General features: G+C 43.1%; 1 protein-coding gene across 2 annotated transcripts in view; it reads right to left on the bottom strand.

The window, feature by feature from the left end:
* cnksr3 (cnksr family member 3) overlaps nt 1–19,791 on the bottom strand; it is a 156,668-nt gene that overhangs the window by 39,979 nt on the left and 96,898 nt on the right. For both annotated transcript variants that reach the window (XM_072507725.1, XM_072507719.1), the window contains exons 5-6: nt 15,565–15,606; nt 14,078–14,197 (exon numbers count right to left, since the gene is read on the bottom strand). In XM_072507725.1, coding sequence (XP_072363826.1) covers nt 14,078–14,197; nt 15,565–15,606 — 162 coding nt within the window. The remainder of the gene's footprint in view (nt 1–14,077; nt 14,198–15,564; nt 15,607–19,791) is intronic.

The raw sequence follows: 19,791 nt of genomic DNA on the forward strand, positions 1-19,791 counted from the left end.
TTTTGAAATTTATGATATCTATGAAGACTCGTGTCCAGAAAGGATATTTGTATTGAAGTTGCAATTGATTAACAAATGTTACATGAATTTCCTAGCAGCTTGTATTCAATATTCAACAGTGAGCTTTACTTGTAATTTTAGTTATATAGCACTTTAACATATTAAAACATCCAAAGATGCTTCACAAAGGCAATAAAATATGGTGAGGTGTCAAATAAGGAGATATCAGAGCAGATGTCCAAGAGCTTGGTTGTAAGTTATGCCTTGAAGGAGGAAAGTGAGGCAGAGACATGGGAGGGTTTAGGGAGGGATTTCTAGAAGTTGGGGCCTAGACAGCTAAAGATACGTGCATCAAGGGTAGGGCGATTAAAATCAGGGATGTTCAAGAGGCCCAGAATTAGAGGAGCGCAGCTATCTCGGAGGGTTGCTGAGCTAGGGGCAATTAGAGAAATAGTGTTGGGCCAGGACATTAAGGCATTTGAAGATACAAACTTAAAATTAAGTAATTATTTAACCACGAGACATTTTAGGTCAGCAAACACAGGCATGGTGAACGAACGGCATTTGTTGCAAGTTAGGACAAGGACAGCAGTCTTTTGGGTGAGCTCTTACATGGAGAAGATAAACCGCGAGGCGCCAGCCAGGAGTCTGTTGCAATGGTCAAGTCTAGTTAACGTTGATGAGTGTTTCAGCAGCAGATGAGCTGACAGTGCAGAGATGGAAATAGGCAGTATTGCTAACAGTGTGAATATATGGTTGAACGCTAATTGTGGAATTAAATATGACATTGAGGTTGTGAGCAGTCTGGTTCAGCCTCAGACATTCGCCGAGGCAAGGGATGGAGTCAGTAGTCAAGGAACAGCATTTGTAGCAGAGGCCGAATCAATCGCCTCAGTCTTTCCAATACTTAATTTGAGGAAATTTCTGCTCATCCATTCCTAGTTGAACAGTTTGATCATTCAGCAACAGTAGAAAGGTCGAGGGAGGTGATGGTGTGATCTAGAGCTGGGTGTTGTCAGTATATGTAGATAAATAAGGATGGAACCAAGCGAGTGCCATCCCATTTAGCTGGGCAATGATGCAGAGTCATTCGAGGGGGATGGTGTGACCTACGAGAAAGGTTGCAAACATATTGAGAAGGAAGAGAAGGGAAGGGATACTTCACCTTTTTACAGTCAGATAAGTAGTAATTTGTGACTTTGAGAAGCGCATTTGTGGTATTATGGCAGGGACGGAACCGGACTGGAAGAATTCTAGCATGGAGCTCCAGGCAACATTGGTATGGATTTGGGATGCAACATGATTCAAGACTTTGGAGAAGAAAGGGAGGCTGGAGATGGGCCTGTAGTTTGCAAGGACAGTGGGTCAAATGTTGATTTTTTTTTTGGATGGGGTAATGCCAGAAGATTTGAAGAGGGGGTCAGACTAGGAGAAGAGGGGGCCACCAATAACATCAGGTAACATGGGAGCTGAGAAAGGAAATTGGGTGGTCAGTAGGAATATGGTCGAGAGAATAGAAGGCGAGTATCAACCAGGATAATGAAGTGGGATAGGAGGGAAACTAGAGAAGGAATCAGACTCAAGGATTTGGCCTGAAGGGCTATGGGATGACAGGCAGCTGATCGGATAGTTTCAGTCTTGGTGAAAAAAGAAACCCATGCACTCCCACAATGGTTTTAAGGATTGCCTTTGTGTTAGGGGTGAGGGTGAGGAAGACAAGGTAGAAGAGCTTAGGAAAGTCGCTTACAGTAAAGAAACCAGGGGTTATCTTTGAATTCCAGGAATAGTGAGCACTTTTCGCAGATTCATGTTTTAAGTGGTCAGGCCAGATCTGGCAGTGATGGCTAAATCAGCTGTCCACCATATCCATTCAAATTTACCCCCTTGGACCTAAGGGAGTGAAGGTGCAACGTTCAGGATGAGAGCGCAATGGTTCTAATTGGGACAGGGACATCATAGATAGAGGGGAGGATGTGGCTGATGGATTGGTAACTGTAGAAATGTGATGTGTGGAAGGCTAATGGCTACACAATTGGGAAAGAGTGTAGATCCATTAAAAAAGTTGCTCCTCAAATACAAGAAAAACAATTTCCATGAGTTCTTTCCTTGTTATAATTGGCAAGTCCAGACAGATTCTTCATGTGTGCTTAGGGATTAAATATTAATCTACTTTATTTCACATGGGCACCCATGGTTACAGTGCACAAGATCAATGAGTTCAAGGATTCTTCCAGTCATTTTAAAAGTTGAGAGTCAGAAATCTAGGCCCAGCAACAGAGGCCGCGATCTAACGGAAAGGTTTAGCGAACGGGAACTGCCATGAGCTTCCGGACAGTCGATCCGGCGAGGCAGTCACCGATATCAATTGTTAATTGGGCCACTTAACAAGGCCTCACGCTGCGAATGATGTCCCGCCGGCTGATTCGTCAGGACCGGGCTCGCCAGCCCCCCACGAACAAGGGGGAGCAGCATTTAAACTGATCTTGTCGAGCAAACCCCAGACAGGACGCAGCCATACCACCAAGGAGACCAGCTCCAAGATTTGGGGATGCCGAACAGGCCAGAATGTTGGACGCAGTGGAATCCAGACGGGATGCTCTGTTCCCCCGAGGAGCTTGGAGGGTCAGCCAAAGGGCATCCAGTGCTGCCTAGGTTGAAGTGTCAGCAGCCATCAGCTCGGGGAGTGCCGTATGAAGATCACAGGCCCCCACTGAGCTGCGTGGGCGAGTTGGGAGATACCTGCTTAGGGCCTGGCTAATAGGGTTTTACAGCACAGAGAAGCCATTTGGCCCATCGTGTCTGTGCCGACCATCAAGCACCTATCTATGTTTATTTTTTTTAAAATATTTTTTATTCTACTCCTTTTTCACATTTTCTCCCAAATTTACACCCAACAATAAACAATAATCAGTAACGAATGTAATGTCAATCCCCATATCAATAACAATGACATAAACAAATGACAAAAAGGAATCAGGAATCACCCATAGTCACCATTAACACATACAGTTCCTCTCCCCCCAGCCTCTCTAATGTTCGATGTGATGCAATTCTCGAAAGTGCATAATGAATGACGCCCATGAATTGTAGAACCCATCCATCCTTCCCCTCAGTTCAAATTTAACATTTTCAAGCGTCAAGAAGTCCAGCAGGCCCCCCCCCCCGCCACTTCAGGGCACAGGGTGGAGAGGTTGATCTCCATCCCAAAAGGATCCACCTTCGGGCGACCATGAGGCGAAGGCTACAACATCTGCCTCAGCACCCGTTTCCAACGCCTGCTGGGTTCGACACCCCGAATAAGGCCTCCTGAGGGCCCGGGTCCAGTTTCACGTGTACCACTTTAGAGGTTACCCTAAACACGTCCTTCCAGTAATCCTCCATAGGACCAAAACATATGAATGTGGTTTGTGGGCCCCCCGCAACGTTCACACACATTCTACCCCCTTAAAGCAAGCTCATCCTTGCCTTTGTGAGGTGTGTTCTATACACCACCTTCAGCTGGATCAGCCCCAACCTCGCACACGGGGTGGAGGTGTTCACCCTCCGAAGCACCTCACACCAGAACCCATCCTCCATACCCTCGCCCAATTCTTCCTCCCACTTTGCCTTGATCCCTTCCAGCGGCACCTTCTCCTCCTCCAAAATACACCTATCTATTCTAATCCCATTTTCCAGCATTTGGTCTGTAGCCTTATATGCCATGGAGTTTCTTTTAAAAAAAAAAAAAAAATGGAGTATCCAATTCCTTTTGTCAAATTAAAGGGCAATTTAGGGTGGCCAATCGACATCTTTGGGTTGTGGGGGTGAGACCCACATAGACACGGGGAGAATGTACAAACTCCACATGGACAGTGACCCGGGGCTGGGATCGATCCTGGGACCTCAGTACAACAAGGCAGCAATGCGAACCACTGCACCACCGTGCCGCCCCGCCATGGCGTTTCACGTGCTCATCTAAATGCTTCTTAAGCATGGAGAGATCCTGCCACTACCACCCTTTCAGGCAGAGTGCTTCAGATTCACACTGCCCTGTGGGTGAAAAAGATTTTCCTCAAACTCCCGCTCAATTTCCTACCTATTGCCTCTAATCTAGATTGGATTTGTTTATTGTCATGTTTACTGAGGTACAGTGAAAAGTATTTTTCTGTGAGATCATGAAGTACACAAAAATAAAATAAAAAGAGAATACATAATAGGGCAACACAAGGTACACAATGTAAATACATAAACACCGGCATTGGGTGAAGCATACAGGGGTGCAGTGTTAATCAGGTCAGTCCATAAGAGGGTCGTTTAAGAGTCTGGTAACAGCAGGGAAATGCTCTGATAATTGACTCGTCAACTAAAGGGGAAGTTTCTACTCATCTACCCCATCTCTGTCCTTCAGAATTTTGTACACCTCAATCAGATTCCCCCCCCCAGTCTTCTCAGCTCGAAGGAGAATGACCCCAGCCTAATCAGTCTCTCTTCATAGCTGAAACACTCCAGCCCAGGCAACATCCTGGTGAATCTCCTGTGTGCCCATTCAAATGCAATCACATCCTTCAGAGTATGGCAACCAGAACCGCACACCTGTTTAGCTGTGGCCTAACCAGTGTTTTATACAGCTCCATCATAACCTCCCTGGTCTTATACAAGAGGCTGGTGTCCGATGCAGAGACTCGATACAGCGAGGCAATGCGGCCACCCGGGCTATCATTGAGCGGTGCATCAGACTGCTGAGAGCATGCGTTTCCGATGCCTCGACCCCTCTGGTGGTGCACTGCACCTCCCAGAGAGTCGCCCGCTTTCTGGTGTTCTGCTGTGCCCTCCACAACCTGGCACAGCAGTGGGGCAACGTGTTCGTGGAGGAACAACATGCGGCCACCTCGGCGGCACTTAAAACCAGGAGGGGCTGGAGGACAAGCTCGGGGAGGACCTGCACGGCCAGACGGAGGATAGGCGACAGGTGGCAGCGGTGAGGGTCTGGCAGGCCCGGAGGCCCCCATCCTCGCCCACTTCACTTACGACGTGGTTTCATCCGTCATCTCTCCCCCTCTACAACCCCCCCCCCACCCACCACACCCATTCCCCCACCTGGCCCGCAGCTTCAACCTTTTTCTAACCCCTAATAGGGGCTGGTTTAGCACAGGGCTAAATAGCTGGCTTTTAAAGCAGGCCACGGCAGGCCAGCAGCGCGGGCTCAATTCCCGTACCAGCCTCCCCGAACAGGCGCCGGAATGTGGCGACTTGGGGCTTTTCACAGTAACTTCATTGAAGCCTACTTGTGACAATAAGCGATTTTCATTTCAATTCATTTTCATCTGCAAAACAAAATTTACACCAGCAGTACTTGATATTCAACTTATCATTTGTTGCTATACTAAAAATGCCTGGTTTCTTCTCCCTGTCAAACATATCCATTCATCTAATAGATGAAAAGTTTTGTACATCCTTAAAAAAAACACACACAGAAAATGCTGAAATACTCATCAGGGTTGGCAGTATCCATGGAGAGAAACTGGGCTACAGCTTTAGGTCTCTGACTTTTCATCAGAACTGTAAAATATTAGAAAAACAATAGGTTTTGGTCAGGTGAAAGGGGGTCAGGTGAGAAGAACAAAAGAGAACACCTGTGATTGTGTGTAGGGCAGGAGGGATTCAATGACAAAAAGGTTTTATGATGCAAAGTCAAATTGAGTGGTAACGGGACAAGAAACAAAAGATGCGCCTAGAAGAGGTGAGTTATGAAATCCATTCATCCTCTGGCTGTGTGCTATATAAATTTGTAGCTTGTAGAGATTGTAACATTTAAGGTACAGGATGTTGGAATGCTGGTTACATTTGTTGCTGCTAAGTAACAAGGTGGGATCCTTGGGAGCTTTGACAGGTCACCAGGTTAGTTCAAGGGTTGGTGAACAGTCAAGTTTGAGTCCGTCAGCCAGCAAATGTCACAGGTGAGGAACAAAGGCAAGGGACAGAAATAGGTCCCATTTAACTAAAAAGGAGCAGAGAAACAGGCTCCAAGTGAAGAACAGGACTGAGAAGAGCACATTTTATGTCAAGAGGGCCATTGCGCAAAGGTATCCCTGTGAAGCAGTGGGGTTTACTAGAATTTACAGTGCAGAAGCAGATCATTTGGCCCATCGAGCCTGCACCGGCCCATGGAAAGATCACCCTACCCAAGCCCACACCTCCACCCTATACCCCATCTAACCTTTTTTTTTTTTGGACACCAAGGTCAATTTAGCATGGCCAATCCACCTAACCTGCACATCTTTGGACTGTGGGAGGAAACCGGAGCACTCGGAAAAAACCCACGCAGACACAGGGAGAATGTGCAGACTCTGCACAGATAATGACCCATGTCGGGAATTGAACCTGGGGCCCTGGAGCCGTGAAGCAACTGTGCCACCCATTCTGCTTGACATGGCTGATAATTGTGCTTAGTAGTTGATCCCAGAGTGTACTTGGAAATTCAGGGAATGTAATCTTAGGAGTAGAGACTGAAACCCTGTGAGAGGCATGTGGTAAAGTGGACAGCGGCCTGATTTTTAGGCCCGATATCGATTGGATACTTTAAATTAAGAATTGGACATTTTAAATGAAAGCACATTCGGAACCAGACAGCCTTGATGGAAATTTGAACTTGGCCAAGTTTGAATACACTGAACACAGACAGACTGCCAGGACATATCTGGACCTGCCCTGTCAACAACACATCAGGAGATAATCAGTCCCATTCAAATCAATAAGATAGTTGTGGATTGCCCAGATAAAGCTAGACTTTCTGGCATCCAGTTATCATGTATGGAGTAAGGTTACATGTGAACAATGCACCTAGAGGTGGACCCCTGGGAGTGGGTTCCTGGTGTCCTGCAAAGTGGCAATAAGCAACTCCATTGGGTGTTGCGGCCTTCGCCCCAAGAAGTCATTGGTTGAAGGCCAGAGAACTTTCTGGAAAGGCATGAAGAGGGGTATAAAGATTGACTGCAGGGGGCGACATGGTGGCGCAATGTTTAGCACTGCTACCTCACAACACCGAGAACCCAGGTTCGATCCCGGCCTCGGGTCACTGTCTGTGCAGAGTTTGCACATTCTCCCCGTGTCTGCGTGGGTCTCACCCCCACAACCCAAAGATGTGCAGGGTAGGTGGATTGGCCACGCTAAATTGCCCCTTAATTGGAAAATAACTAAATAAATAAAGATCGACCGGCCAGAACCCTCTCGAGCAAAGACCCGCGCATAGGTAACAGGGAAGGTTCGACGACAGACCAGAGATGGAAGGAAGCAGCGTATTAGACCCATCTTCACGGACGAAGGCCCTGACACGACAGAAACTCAGAGAATTGGACCTGCAGCTCGACCGAGTTCAATGGCATGGCTAGTATTAGGAATCTTGGAGCAATATTATTATTTCGGATAATTTAAGAGGGCTAAGTGTTAACTGTGTTTAATAATATACACTTGTATTTGTCCTTTGTTTATCTCACAAAGAAAGGCACCCGGGTAAAATGTTCGAGAGAATTCCAAGGCAAGATCATTGAAGGTGAAGATTGGAATCCCTCACGAGAGAGACAAAGTTTCAATGAGACTGTTTTATACACTATGAGCAATCTCTGGGTGAGTTGCTGAGAAATCCATTAAATCAGATTGGGCTGCATTTATTCTGTAGAGTGGTGTGTTCATTTAATAATAATAATCTTTATTGTCACAAGTAGGCTTACATTACCACTGCAATGAAGGTACTGTGAAAAGTCCCTAGTCGCCACATTACGGCGCCTGTTCGGGTACACAGAGGGAGAATTCAGAATGTCCAAATTACCTAACAGCAAGTCTTTTGGGACCTGTGGAAGGAAACCGGAGCACCCAGACGAAACCCACGCAGACATGGGGAGAATGTGCAAACTCCACACAGTAACCCAAACTGGGAATCAAACCTGGGATTCTGGCACTGTGAAGCAATAGTGCAAACCCTTATGCTGCCGTGGCGTCATGTACCTCATGTATTCATCTATAAGATAGATTTTGTAAGTATTTTATCTTCTGAATTTGTATAGTAAAGTTTATCTTGGTTTGTTTAAAACCCCTGGAATCTTGTGGCTTTAAGTATGTTATATCTCAGGGCGGCATGTGGCGTAGTGGTTAGCACTGGGACTGCGGCACTGAGGACCTGGGTTCGAATCCCAGCCCTGGGTCACTGTCCGTGTGGAGTTTGCACATTGTTTCCATGTCTGCCTGGGTTTCACCCCACAATCCAAAGATGCGCAGGTTAGGTGGATTGGCCACGCTAAATTGCCCCTTAATTGGAACAAAAAAATAAATAATAATAATTGGGTACGCTAAATTTAAAAAAAAAAAGGACCTTAAATCTCAAACACTCTCTATTTCAATCAAAACATTAGTTCCCTAACCGGATCCTTCCCACAAGGCAGGGACGCCAAGGATCACAACAGGTGTGACTGGCAGGACGGCAGCTGCCAGAATACAAAATAAAGGTATCAACAAAATTAGCCAACATAAAAAACACCAAACAAAATGGGGGCAGAGGTTATGATTTAAAATTATTGAGTTCAATGTTGAGCCCAGAAGGCTGTAAACTGTTGAGACGAAAGAAGATTTCAATGGAGCACTGGCAGCAGCAGGCTGAAGACAGAAAGATCAGAGTGGGAGCCAGGTGGAGAATGTAAATGACAGGTAAGTGGTAGCTCAGGATCGGGCTTACAGACTGAACAAGAGGTGTTCCGCAAAGCAGTTAACCAGTCTGCCTTTGGTCTCTCCAAGGTAGAAACAACCATATCGTGAACAGTGAATACAGTAAACCGAATTGAAAGTACAGTAAACCACACTTCAAAAGAACAGTTTCTCTCTCCATAGACGGGTTTCCTCCAGATGCTCCGTTTCTCCCCACAGTCCAAAGATATGCAGGTTAGGTGGATTGGCCATAATCAATGCATGGAGTTGAAGGGATGGGGCAGGGGAGTGGGTCTAGGTACAGTGCTCTTTCTGAGAGTCGATGCAGACTTGATGGACCAAATGGCCTCCATCTGCACTGTTGTGATCCTATGCTGCTAAACCTGCTGAGTACTTCAAGCATTTTTTTAAATTTCAGATTTCTAGTGTCCACAGTATTTTGATTTCATTTCAGTGCGTTTTAGCCTGTCAAATTTATTGAGCACATTGTTTTCGACAAAATTAAATGCGAAATTTTCTTAAAAGATGAGATCGGAAATGGACAATAGCCTTTTAGATTGTTGCAGCAAGCGGAAGGTGTTCCCATAATACAGCCGAGTAGGAAGCTCCATGCTTTTGATCCAGCAACAATAAAGATTTGGTGATATATATCCAAGTTATTATGGTGTGTAAACTGTAGCGGAACGTGATCCCGATTTGCAGTACATTGTTAGTGGGAGACTGAGTAATGTTATTGACTATAAATGGAAGGTGGTGATGGTGATCTGTCATTGGAGATCATTGCCTAACACGAGGTACAAATGTTGCACGAGCCGAATATTTGCAACTCATCAGCTCATCCTTGGATGTTGCAGGTCTTAGTGCTTTCAGGCACGGGGGTGCTTAAATATCTACACAAATGCAAATTGAGCTAATCACGGCAATAATCAGCCAACAGCTCCACCTCCGACCTAGAGAGAAGTCAGCTGAAGGTAGTCTATTCCATTATCCAACAACTGCACTTACCTTCCTTTGTGCTACTTGATAAAACTGCTGACAACTGTGGACCGAACATACCTGGACAAATTATTTTGTTGCGCAAAGCTCACACTTCCATTTGTATTGAAGCAGTTTAGCCAAGGACATAATAGTTAGTTCTGGAGCACAGATCATCAGCAGTACAACTGGGACATTATTACGGTCTAGAGTCCTTTGAATCTGGGTACTCAGCAGTTTCTCGATGTCATGTGCAGTAAGTTTAATTGCCCAAACGTTTGTGTTTGTTAAGTACAGTGGGGGCCTCAAGATGAGGCTAAACAAAATCACCCAGTCAGCTTTTCTGGCTGCAAACACTTCAGCCTCGACTCCGCCATCATTCAGGATGGGATGCTGGAGTCTCCACCTCCCATTAGTTGTTTAATTTCCCAAGTGGATGTGACAGAACTGGAGATTATTTTTACCCGATTCATTGGCTGTGGGATTATTTAGCCATTTATAACATTAATAGATTGCGGTTTGCAGTGCATGTAGTCCTGTGTTATAATTTTGCCAGATTGGTGTCTCATTTGCAAGTACCTCTGGTGATGTTCCTGGCATCCTATTCCACACTCTTCATTGAACAAGGCCGATCATCTGGCTTGATTATAGTGAAGGATAAGGGCAGTCATGAGGTTACATATTGTGATCATAGATCATAGAATTTACAGTGCAGAAGGAGGCCATTCGGCCCATCGAGTCTGCACCGGCTCTTGGAAAGAGCACCCTACCCAAGGTCAACACCGTCACCCTATCCCCATAACCCAGTAACCCCATAACCCAGTAACCCCATAACCCAGTAACCCCATAACCCAGTAACCCCATAACCCAGTAACCCCATAACCCAGTAACCCCATAACCCAGTAACCCCATAACCCAGTAGCCCCATAACCCAGTAACCCCATAACCCAGTAACCCCATAACCCAGTAACCCCATAACCCAGTAACCCCACCCAACACTAAGGGCAATTTTAGACACTAAGGGCAATTTATCATGGCCAATCCACCTAACCTGCACATCTTTGGACTGTGGGAGGAAACCGGAGCACCCAGAGGAAACCCACGCACACACGGGGAGGATGTGCAGACTCCGCACAGACAGTGACCCAAGCCAGAATCGAACCTGGGACCCTGGAGCTGTGAAGCAATTGTGCTATCCACAAGGCTACCGTGCTGCCCCAAATGATACACAATATTGTAGCATAAAGGCCCACAGTGCCTCAAGGCCCACAATGCCTCAAAGATACCCAACTCCTGTGTCTGGTTTTCATCTATCCCACTTAGCATGGAATATTGTCAACACATGTCCAAATCTTGTTCTGGTTGAGGTACATTCAGGGATTGCCTCCTCACCCGACCCCTAGTGGTGTGCCGAATAATCACCAAGGACCTGCCTTCAGGAAGATGAAAAGGAGGAGGTGGAGAGTAAAAACAGGGTTTGGTCTCCATGAGGCCTATATGGTGGTGGTCAGTCCTACCAATGTCACCATGGATAAATACAACTGCGAAAGATATATTGGTGAGGATGAAGTCAATTGAGTTATTCCCTCATACTGATTCTATCACTACTTGGTGCCAGCCCAGTTTGGCAGCCACGTCTTTCAGGACTTGACCAGCTAAGTCAGTGGTGGTATTAGTGACCCACTCTTGTTGATAAACTTTGAATAACCCCACCCAGTAAAATGCTATTTCTATCTTTTACTTTCAGTTTTTAAACAGGGGAGGGGGGGTGGGGTGGAGATGTAATATAGTATCAGAAGAGAAGTCCACACGAGAGGCTAAGAGAAACTGTTTCTTTCTTGAACAAGAAACTATTTACATGTTGCACATAGGTCCCAGTTGGAACTTCTCTGCTCAGCTCCCAGTTGGGTTGAGTTTTTATACATAGTGCCCATTACTCCGCTGATGGGGTCTCGCCCCTTAGCGGGGAAGCTTGCACTCAACGAGACTCATGGGGAGACTAATTGGTCTGACCCCGTGGCCCTTGTGCGGGTTATAAAGGGTAAACCAGGTTTACTTTTGCTCAGTTTCTCTCTTAAAGCCACGTCTATTCAGTGGTGCTATCAGTTCAATTGTCAAATCACATATAAACTTAACAATTCCTGCGTATAGTGAGGCTGAACATGTTTGATAATTTAAACTGCTGAATTTGACCAAAACAAAAAGGAAATTTCCCCCCAACTTTCCAGACTCTGCTCACTTTAATGAGAACTCTTAAAAATAAAAATTGTGATCATGTTAGGAAAATCCCTTCCCAGCAAAACTCACTAACCCAATCTCCTTCATAAATAATGGAAACAGCACAGTAGAGATTCCTGAAATTCCTTACAGTCTACAATGCTGTAATCCCAGATGGATATGATTTGGATCTTTCCCAAATACTTCCACAATGAGTGTATGTTGACTACAAGTACAGCTGTTAACTTCTTTCATGCTCAGGCAGAATATCAGTACTTCACACACAAACATTTGATTAAATTCAAGCTTCTTACAATTCTACAAAATCAATTTTCAACACAAACATTGCAAAAAAAAAATTGCTTATTGTACAGCAAGAGGATAGTCTCTTTTATTCAGCAATCCCTAAAGTTCATCTAGTTCAACTTCTACTATCCTGCCAGTTTCATGATACAATAACAGAGCTATTGACTAATTATAACAGAGCTATTGACTAATTATAACAATCAACTGTTCAGAGGACAACTCTCCTAGAAGAGACACAAGGAAAATTCCACTTGTGGATAGCTTTGGACATCATAGGTCCCTAGCCATCTTTTGCCTCCCAACTATTCTACACGCATTCTCACAAGTATTCTTCTAGATGTTAATATTTTTCCATAGTATGTCTGGCCCTTTCCTTACATTTGCAAACAAAATGGAAGTTGCTACAAGAAATCTTTCCATCGATAACTCAAATAGCAAGTGGTCTTTTTCCTTTGCTGTCCTGTGCACCCAATCACAAGCTATAAATTGGAAATAAAATTTTAAGTGGTTTCAGAATTAATGACGACCTGTAACTTCCTGGCTCCCAGTGTCAGGTTTTGGGAGAGGGATACCCAAGGTGTGCTGGGGGATCCCTTAGACGTTCCCCAGCAAGGGTTTAAGTGGCAATTGTCCAAAAGCACTAACTTCCCCTAGACAACCCCACTGCGCTGGGAACTATCTGGTAAAGCGATTTAAATTGCTGATTTCAGATAGTTCTGACAATGTTACACTAACAGTTACTCTGAAAAGGTTAGAAGAGATAAAAGCACTTTGAACCTCAATGTAAAAGACAGGGGCCGACCCACCACCTGCATGGGATTCCCCACCCTCTGAACCAACACAACTGGACCCCTCCATACCCAGCTGGATATCAACCCCTGTCCTCACCCCTGGCCTGACAGGCACCGATCCTCGCATCTCCCCACAAACCCTATCCATCCAATATCCAACCCGCAACCCCCCCCCCCACTCCCCCCCAGAGTGTCCGACCCGCACCCCCAAATGTCCAACACCCACTGCAACCTGAACCCCAGTCCCGACCCCACACACCATACCCTCCTGTGCAACTAACCCCCCTCCCAACTGACCCTCATGTCCCAATCACCCCCAGAATATGCAACTCCCCAATGACAAACATCTGACCCCTCCCTGTCCGATCCTGCAAAATCCAACCCCCCCCCCCTTAAATCCCATCTACTTACCTTCTCCCTGGCCTGCTATCTGCAATGGGACCTTTAAACTCATCTGCTTTATGGCAGCTAAAGGGCATCTCCTCATTCACTCTGCTTCTAGGATGACCCGTAACTTCCTGGGCTTTACCCAGGGACTGTCTACACTGCCCAAATCTCCCCTTTCCTGAGTCAGTTGAAACTGGTGCTTACTTTAGCGCAAGTAAGGGGATACCAAGGCAACACAACACTGATTTCCATTCCAATGAAATTATGGCCCAATAATAGTAGATGCTGCATTACTGTTTGGTGGTGTGTAGGGGTAATGGGAAATGGACAGTGTAGACAATTTTTAAATGAAACACACAACTGAAGCATGAGAAGAGCTATGTAGAGTGGGGCATAGTCGCCTTAAAAACTTGAGCAAGTTCAGGCAACTATACTAGCATGCTACAAACAGAATTGCTTAGGAATTCTCTCCACACCTCAAGACAATGTTTAAAAGCATAATTTTCAAAGGCATTGCTGTTACTGCAAGACGAGGTAGAAGGATCATAAGAGCCAATAACTCTTGGCAATGCAACGGAATAGATATTTTGTGGGATACAGCAGAGAAAGATTTTATGAAATATAAATTGCTAAAGAAACAAAAACAACCAATTAGAAAGGAAAAAAGTGCCACAGTCATGACATGACAGACAATAAATTATATTTTAAAAAAATTAAAAACATCTTACCAGTCCTTCACTTGGTTTGAGGTTTAATAACTGAACCTCCTCTAGACAAGCACTCTGGCTTAACAAAGGAACTGAGGCAGATCTATTGGTCTGATCACAGATACCATTAAGAATTTTACACTGGGGGAAAAGAAAATATATAAATTGGACGACAAGGCATAGAGTGAACACATCAAGAACATGCATTAAATTTATATTTTCACTTAAAAATCCTCCAAGGACACTTCTGGATCAAGATAGATACTTTAAAGATCTTTACATATCATATTTGCACTATATATTTCATCAAAATATATATATTATCTTATGAATTTCTAACTTCTACTTATTTGCAGTTCCAATTGATTAAAAAAACTCCAAGTTTGCTTTTTAAAATAATTAAGCTAATGAACATAAAAGTGCAAGACCAAACAAGTCAACTCAAATCTCAACTGTTGCAATTTGTGAAAGTGGTGGAATTGGTGGAATTATCTGGATCACTGCAGCCAAAGACGCATTACAGTCTTAACATGTCACCATACTCTAGACCTTCTACTACAAAAGGAAGATCTCCAAACTGCTAAATTTTTAACTCCGCTTTAAACTTTGTAATAAAAGAAGCAAGCAAGTAAATTAGATTTAGGGCAAGTGCAGATTTTACATTTAAAGCTACTTTATTTTCAAAAATTACTTTTCTGAGGGGAGTGTGCTCAAGGACGGAGATGAGTCACAGTTGAAAAACAGTGTACAAATTAATAGTTTAGTATTCAATTTATTATCAGAAATAGGCCCTTTTCCATTCCAATCATATATTACATAATGCCCATCATTAAAAGGAACAGCTTGGCTGCCTAAACCATTGGCGCATTGAAATGCTCGTTCATGGGAATGTGACGTACACAAGCTTAAAAACAATATCAAAACATATTTAAAATGTTTTTAAATCTCAGAGTCCGAGATTCGGTTTTAGGACCAAGCATCAACTCAAAAAAAAACAAGAAATGTTCAGTGAAGTACTGCACTAAATTGGACGGTCACAAGATTGACTCTCCAATCTATGTTGTATTAATTCATCTCATCTGGAGTGGTGTTAGAGGTATATTGGACGTCAATCTGGGCGAGAGAGGAGGAAAAATTAACTTAAGTTATCTTACTAAGAAGTTTAGCACATGGACAATGTACACCTGTGGACAAATGCCACTCAACTGCAACGGCCCCCACTTCCTCTGCCCACATATACTGAAAATTCAGGAAAATGCCACACAAAAGTTATTTTCATTATATTTTAAATCAAACTGGTAATTCATTCCTTTTTTTATATTAGGCAAGGTTATGAGAGTGGAGAGGAGATAATTGAAGTTTAGCATGTATACTTTCCCTACCAATAATCAGAGCTCAGGTTGACATGCAACCACGTCCCCCTTTCCTCTCTCTTGCTTCACCATGCAGGGTTGGGTTATATTGATGATTTGATTTACCAGAAGTATGAAAGAAAAGTGAGCACTTACAACATTAACAACACCATCTTCCATTTCAAACACAGTGGAGTCCTGTCAGTAAAAATCAATGCAAAAACAAAATCAGAGAGAATTATGAATTACGAAAAGTCACATTTTAGATCACCAAGTTGGAAACAGGAAATGTAACAATGATCAATTTCACTGAGGATTCCATTGAGCGTATGAATGAGACTACTATAGTGCTTTGCTGTAATCTATAAAACATAGGTATACATCTTTGTGGACTGCTTTGCTTGTTCCAAAGTTCTCAACACAAGCTTTGCATTTCTTTTTTCCTTTCCCTTCAATTAACCCATACTGTTCTATCTTTTATTTTCTTCCACCCTCTACCCCATTTGTTCTTTCTCACCCTCCTTCCCTTTCAACTACCTTCCTTCAATTCTGAAGTGTCTCTCCACAGATGCTACCAGATCGGAGTGTTTCCAGCACTTTGTTTTTATTTCAGATTTTGAGTTATCTGCAGTATTTTGTTTTTCTATTTTATGTTCTTTGGCTATAACCAGTCTAATTCTGCTTCATACGCTCAATGTGAGAATTCTCAGAACTTGATTTGTGTCTCATGACGATCATTCTTCTCTGAAGTTCACATTCTGTTGCACCTAATCTTTTAGGATTAGGTAGTTCTATCAATACGGACTTACAAATGGTCTTCTGGATTTAAGTCAGGTTGCACATTTTGTTGCAGAATAAGCTGCATCTCATACCTAAATTATTCTAATGCCAATATAAGTTCTATGCATATGGTCCCATAACGTTTAACATAAGAACTAGGAGCAAGAGTAGGCCATCTGGCCCCTCAAGCCTACTCCACCATTCAATAAGATCATGGCTGATCTTTTTGTAGACTCAGCTCCACTTACCCGCCCACTCACCGTAACCTTTAATTCAATCTCAGCCCTGGGTCACTGTCTGTGTGAAGTTTGTACATTCTCCCTGTGTCTGTGGGTCTCACCCCACAACCCAAAAAGAGATGTAGGGCAGGTGAATTGGCCATGCTAAATTGCCTCTTAATTGGAACAATTGGATACTCTCCCTTTTTCCTCTTGCACTTACAATTTCTTCTTGCTCATTTTTCGCATTTATCTTTTGCTACATCACATTCCTTCTTATCCATTTTAAGATAATATTTTCTGGTATCTTTATTCTTGTATTATCTGCATTCTACATCACTTGCAAGATTTCAGTCACCTTTTAAAAAATTTGGTATACATCTTTTTCGATTAATGATGTGTTTTATAGATTACATCAAGGCATTTGACAGATTAGGGCATAAACAGATGTTTCAAAAGCTACATAAATCTTTCCATGTCCAAGCTAACGCTGCTTCAGAACTTGGGGACCATACAGCAGCCATCAGAATTGACAGACAAAGGGTGGCACATGGCAGTGGTTAGCACTACAGCGCCGAGGACCCATGTTCGAATGCCGGCCCTGGGTCACTGTCCGTGTGGAGTTTGCACATTCTCCCGGTGTCTGCGTGGGTTTCACCCCCACAACCCAAAGATGTGTAGGTTAGGTGGATTGGCCACGCTAAATTGCCCCTTAATTGGAAAAAATAAATAATTAGGTATTCAAATTTTTTAAAAAAAAATTGACAGACAATGAATACATTGAATGGATAGCTATAAAAAAAAAAAAGGAGTGAGATCTGTCTCCAGATCTTTACGGTGAGGTTGAAGATATCTAGCAGAATTATCAGAAATTTCAGCAGACGTACAGAATATAAATAATCTAAGATATGCAGACGGCACAATAATTCTGAGAGAGAGGGGAAAATCTGCACGGCTCCTAATCACAATTGTAATGGTAGATGATATGGATTGTGAAACTGAAGCAGAATAACATGCATGGCAATATCAAAGAAAGCAATTACACCCAAAATAACAGTGGAATCAAAATAAATAAGTAGAATTAGGTAACCTGATGGCTTCTAATGTGAAACATGATCAAGGACATTAAGAAAGCACAGCACTTGCAAAGCCAATCGTCACAAAATATATTCGGCCTCTTTAGAAATAAGAGCATCTCTATGGGAAAGCAGAATGAGATTACTAAAATGCTACATCTGGTCATCGTTACCATGTGGATGAGAAGGTTGGAATACAAGAAAGATAGCAGAAGATAAAAGATGTGAGGCATATGGTGAGGATTAGTTGGGCAACACAGCTAATGAGGAAATTAGGAGGAAAGCAGACACAAGAACTTCTGCAGATGATCACCAAGAGACAAGTACAACTCTTTGGGCACATACTAAGCAGGAAGAAACTAGAATATCTGGTATCAACTGGTAAAATTGAGGGTAGCAGAGCAAGGTGGAGACAAAGTAGGAAATACGCTGACTGCTGGAGAAGAACAGATACAAGATTTGAGAAAACCCAAGATGTTGGCTGCCAACATGGACTATTAACGTGAGGCTCATGATCACAGCCATAAAACATGAAGATGACGATTACAGTCCTCATCTCACATCAGAGCAGTTATTTTACAATTTATGACAGAAATGAAACAATGGAAAAATTCAGCAGATTCGTGTCATGGATAGAATGGTAGAGAAATTTGTATTTCTTTGTATATATCACTTAGTGCAAGTGACAAGACTGTGTAGGAAACAGGTCATCTGATCAAATCAGTCTGTGTTGATGTTTATCCTAAACACCAACAGTATCCTCAGACCATGTTTTGACTTTGTTCCCTTTTCCTTCAACAATTTATTTAACATGGGGAGTAACATAGTGGAGGCACGGTAACTGTAGCAAATGTGAAGATTGCATTGCAGCCAATAAATCCAACAATTAAGAGACAAACAATTTCAACTGCTCAAAATTGTGGGAGAAAACAGAAGTGGTAAATTATTTTCGGGGAGATGGGGGGCACGTTGTGGAGCATGAGGAATAAATGAAAATTATCCCCATTGGAAGTTTTGAAATAACCCTGGATACAGTTTAGTGGATGTTTTTAATGTCCACTTAACATTCACCAAGCATGGGCATGAGCAGGAATGCCGCAAGTTAGAAATTTTTACTTCATTGAAGGAGTTCCAATAAAAAGGTTTCATGCGATTAATCTCCAACGGCATAATCAATACAATTAATGGCCACAGTAATACAGACAGTGGCCAAGGACAGGATTATCTGTAGGCCAACTCTTTACCCTTCCCACCTTTTCAGCAATCGACAACTCTTTCTTCTCATCTCTGGAGGAAATACAGATGAACGTTCCAAGAACAAACGAAAATAGCTACAGGCTATTTTCATCGTCCAAATAGGACACTCTTCCATTAGCACAGTGTTCTTATTTGTCACCAAGGAGTTCAAGCTACCACAAGTGTTTATCATTTAGGACTCAGTGGTCATTTTATGGAGCCTGTTTATTTACAGAACTTCAAATAGGCTTCAAATCAGTATCTCAGTATATTAACAGTGCGCAAGTTTAGCAGCCCCTGTGGTTCTGTTGCTTACAGCTCAAGACAGCTAATAAATCTGCTAACACTAAACTACCCCCTTCTTCAAACAACTTTAAAGGGATTTTCATGACCACTTAAGGTTCACCTCATTATTGTTACCAAATGAAATTTGCCCATTATTACCAGTTCAACTACTTTCACAGAAATCCTCATGCAAAACAGCGTGTGAACATCAGAAACTTTACTCTCAATATGTGGGGCACAATTCTTCCCATCTAAAAAGATCCCATGGATCAAATGTCACAGCTGCTTCTGTGAACAGACCGATCTTTTAGTTATACTAAGCTAAAATATCAACATCAACAACTGTGGCACACACCATTAACAAACAACAGGATTCATACAACTCAATTGCCATCTCCCAGCTTGGTCTTCAGCTGCTTCATCAATGACCTTCCCTCCAACACTAAGTCAAAAGTGGGAATGTCTGCTGATAGTTTCAGTGTAACAAAATAGACACTGAGGAGTTATAACATCTTTCACCTCTGTGCATTCTGGTTCCTAATTTTATTGAAAATGGGCTTGAAAATAAGTAAAAGGAAACCCTCTTCCCGCACAAATTATTGCCCACATTGTTCAAGGAAACGGAAAAACTTTTGATTCATTTATGCAAACTAGATTCAGACATTCTCTATATGTCACCTGTGACTTGAACTTGGGACATCGTTTTCCTGCTATCATTCAATGTAAATCTAATTTGGATTCATGTATATCCAATTTGCCGATACATGGAAATAGGAAGAGTAGGCCAT

The sequence above is a fragment of the Scyliorhinus torazame genome, chromosome 1 (genome assembly GCF_047496885.1).
Source record: "Scyliorhinus torazame isolate Kashiwa2021f chromosome 1, sScyTor2.1, whole genome shotgun sequence".
In the NCBI taxonomy this organism is placed as follows: Eukaryota; Metazoa; Chordata; class Chondrichthyes; order Carcharhiniformes; family Scyliorhinidae; genus Scyliorhinus; species Scyliorhinus torazame.